We start from the raw sequence: 3015 nt of genomic DNA, 5'->3' as shown, positions 1-3015 counted from the left end.
CACGCACTTCCTCTTCTTGAATCACACTAATTCAGACACTTGAAAATACCTTGGTTCCAAATACGACAAGTCCTAATTCATCATTCTTGTTGAATATCATCTGCGTAAATGCAAAAAGAGATATTAGAAGTTTCGATTAAATACAACTATGCCAAAATTCACAGTACATTGAACAGAGACATTGATGGCAAAAAGAAATTCAAATAATAAACTAATTAATGGACATTCTTTTGTACTTTTGCACTAACATAAAACAAGCATTTGGACTTCTTGCAGCACAGCCTGCTTTGTCGGACCAACATCAAGCATCAGAAGTAAACCCTCCTATTAAGTAAAAAAAAAATACTATCGCGAAGGTGGGTAGGGGACTACACCATAGAAAAACTCCACCTAATTTTTCTAAATGGAGAAGAAGATGAATAGTGTTTTTGTATTTTGATTTAATTATTAATATATTGTAATTATTATTTTTTGTTGAAAAATGTAAAGTTACCATTTTATCCTTTTAAAATTAGTCAAAATAATGGTTAATGTTAAATCTTTGATCAACTAACTGTCAAATTAACAGTTTCCATCTATTTGGACTTTCACTGCGAGTTTTTGAAAGGTTTGGTATCATGGGTGGCACAAACTAAATGTTTGGGTAAAGTCTGCTAATAAACGAAAGGTTTGGTACCTCGACTGCAATTTTCTCTAATTTTAAAGCATTATAATCTTGATTGAAACTTTTTCTTGTGAAACACAACACAACTTCCAAGTACACTAAAATTCATGTTTTGAAATATGAGTTAATATAATCAATGGTCACTGAACTTCACTATAGGTTACTATTTACTCACCGAATTATAAAATATTACTTTTTGCTCATTAAACTTTACTATAGATAACTACTTGCTCATCAAAATTTAAAAAGTTACTTATCACTCACCCAAATTTGTACAAAGTTATCCATCAATCATCCATATCATTTCTGTATTACTTGTTACAAAGTTTAGTTAGCAATGAGTAGTTCTTTATTCAAATTTAGGTGAGCAATGAGTATTTTTTGAAAGTGGCTTTAAATTTTTGAAAATTGCTCAAGAATGACATCTTAATGTTGTTTAAGCTACAATTCCTGCATTGATGAAAATAATGTCCGGTTTTCCCTAGATTGAAATTGTTTTGTCCACGGCATTTTTGACATCATCTTCATTAGTAACATCGTAGTGGACGTAGGTGGAATTGATAGGGCCAATGGCTTCGACAACTGAGAGACCTAGTTCATCTTGGACATCAGCAATGACAACTTTGGCTCCATTCTGAGAGAAGAGTTTTGCAGTGCATTCTCCAATTCCACTGGCTTCTCCTGTTATAAGGGCAACTTTTCCTTCTAGCCTATACAACATAGAGGCAAAATGATTTAGCCTTAGTTTAAAGTAGTATTTGATTAAAGAAAATCGTGCCTTTGAATATTTGATGAAAAAGATAAATTTTGGTCTTCTATTTATGAAAATTTGATTATGTCTAGCATTTGACAAAATTAAAAATGAATTATATATTGGTTAACGATAAATTATGAATAAAGCATTTTTTTTTTACTATTTAATCACTATAGATGAGATAGTTTAACACGATTCCTAGGTGCAGCTCGAAGTAATAAATATCCCAGAACAAAGAGTGGGCCTAAAAACATGTTGAATTTAGGAAGTCAAGACTCATTGATTTGCAGAAGAATACCAAAATTTGAGTAGATCGACAAATCGTTAATTCTTATGTATTGCAATTAAGAAAATTGGAGAACCCCTCAATTTTAATAAATTGAACAAAAACTCCCACGCAAAAATAAGTCCAAGGCTACTGAGACAGCCCTTTGCTAAATAAAAGTGAAATTACAGCATCTCATTATCAAATTAAATTAAAAAAGGACTCTAATTAATAAAAATGGCATAATTTAATAAAGAAAGACTAAAACTATAGCTTAGGCTTTGTGCCTTATTTGTCAAACCACATCATACTCCTTTCCGACGTTTTAGGCATGGATGAATTTTCAAGTGAGCTCTTACCAGAATTTTACTTTTTCGAATAGTTGCTTCACGAAATATTCAACACAATTACACATATCAAAGATAACAAAAACTAAAATAAAAAAGCATTCAAAGTGAAATTAAATTTACTGATGCTATTGGAAAAAAGTGAAAGAAAATAATCATCAAAAGAATATTTAAATTGCTAGAAATTTGATCTTTGACCTTTTTGTGATTGAAGTTAAAACCTGTGCAGTGGCTGCCATAGCTCAGAGATATAGAAAGAATTGTATATACGTATATTTATATAGAGAGAGAAATGTTTCAAAGAGTTGATAGCATCCATCAATGTTGAAAATGGATATAGGAGATCATGATTTATATAATGCAAAATTTTAAAATATCATGTGTAGTGTTTCCTCAACTGGAATTTAGGGGGTTTTAAAAGTTTCAAAGAGTTGATAGCATAGCCATCAATGCTGAATGGAATATTGATAGAGGAGACCGTGATTTATATAACGGTAACTTTACCTTGCCCAATGCAAAATATTAAAATATCATGTGCATCCTCAATTGAAATTTATTGGGTTTTAAAGGATTTAATGAATTTCATGATTTTTAATAAATTTATGCAAAAACTATTCAAATTCATGAAGTTCATTATATTCTCATTAAGCTTCACCATTTTATAAAAATTCTTATAGATTCTGTAGAAAAAAAATCCATCATATTTATAATTTCTTAAAATCCAATAAACTTGGAGTTGTGGACACACCCTTTAATACATTTATCCACCCTCTGATAGTTTAGATTTTATACGAATTAGTTTAACATTTTATCAAAATGTGTGAACATTTTGAATTCAAGTCTCGCTACCATCGAGACATTTTGCGAAAAAATGAATTTGATATACAGAAGAAAAGGTCAGTTAAAAGGGGGAAAAACATATTTTTAAAATATATATTAGATATATAAATTATTGGAGATTTAATTAATTATATAAAAAGTGGAA

General features: G+C 29.9%; 1 protein-coding gene across 1 annotated transcript; it reads right to left on the bottom strand.

The window, feature by feature from the left end:
* Positions 1-944: 944 nt before the first annotated feature.
* On the bottom strand, positions 945-2334 carry LOC111399614 (secoisolariciresinol dehydrogenase-like). The gene is made up of 2 exons (XM_023027022.1): positions 2229-2334; positions 945-1374 (listed from the first exon to the last, which is right to left on the bottom strand). The coding sequence occupies exons 1-2, from the start codon at positions 2267-2269 to the stop codon at positions 1146-1148; spliced, it is 270 nt and encodes an 89-aa protein (XP_022882790.1). The 5' UTR covers positions 2270-2334; the 3' UTR covers positions 945-1145.
* Between the last annotated feature and the right edge of the window lie 681 nt (positions 2335-3015).

This window comes from Olea europaea, chromosome 9 (genome assembly GCF_002742605.1).
Source record: "Olea europaea var. sylvestris chromosome 9, O_europaea_v1, whole genome shotgun sequence".
In the NCBI taxonomy this organism is placed as follows: Eukaryota; Viridiplantae; Streptophyta; class Magnoliopsida; order Lamiales; family Oleaceae; genus Olea; species Olea europaea.
The sequence above is the reverse complement of the archived record's forward strand: the minus strand, read 5'-3'. Positions and strand labels throughout refer to the sequence as shown.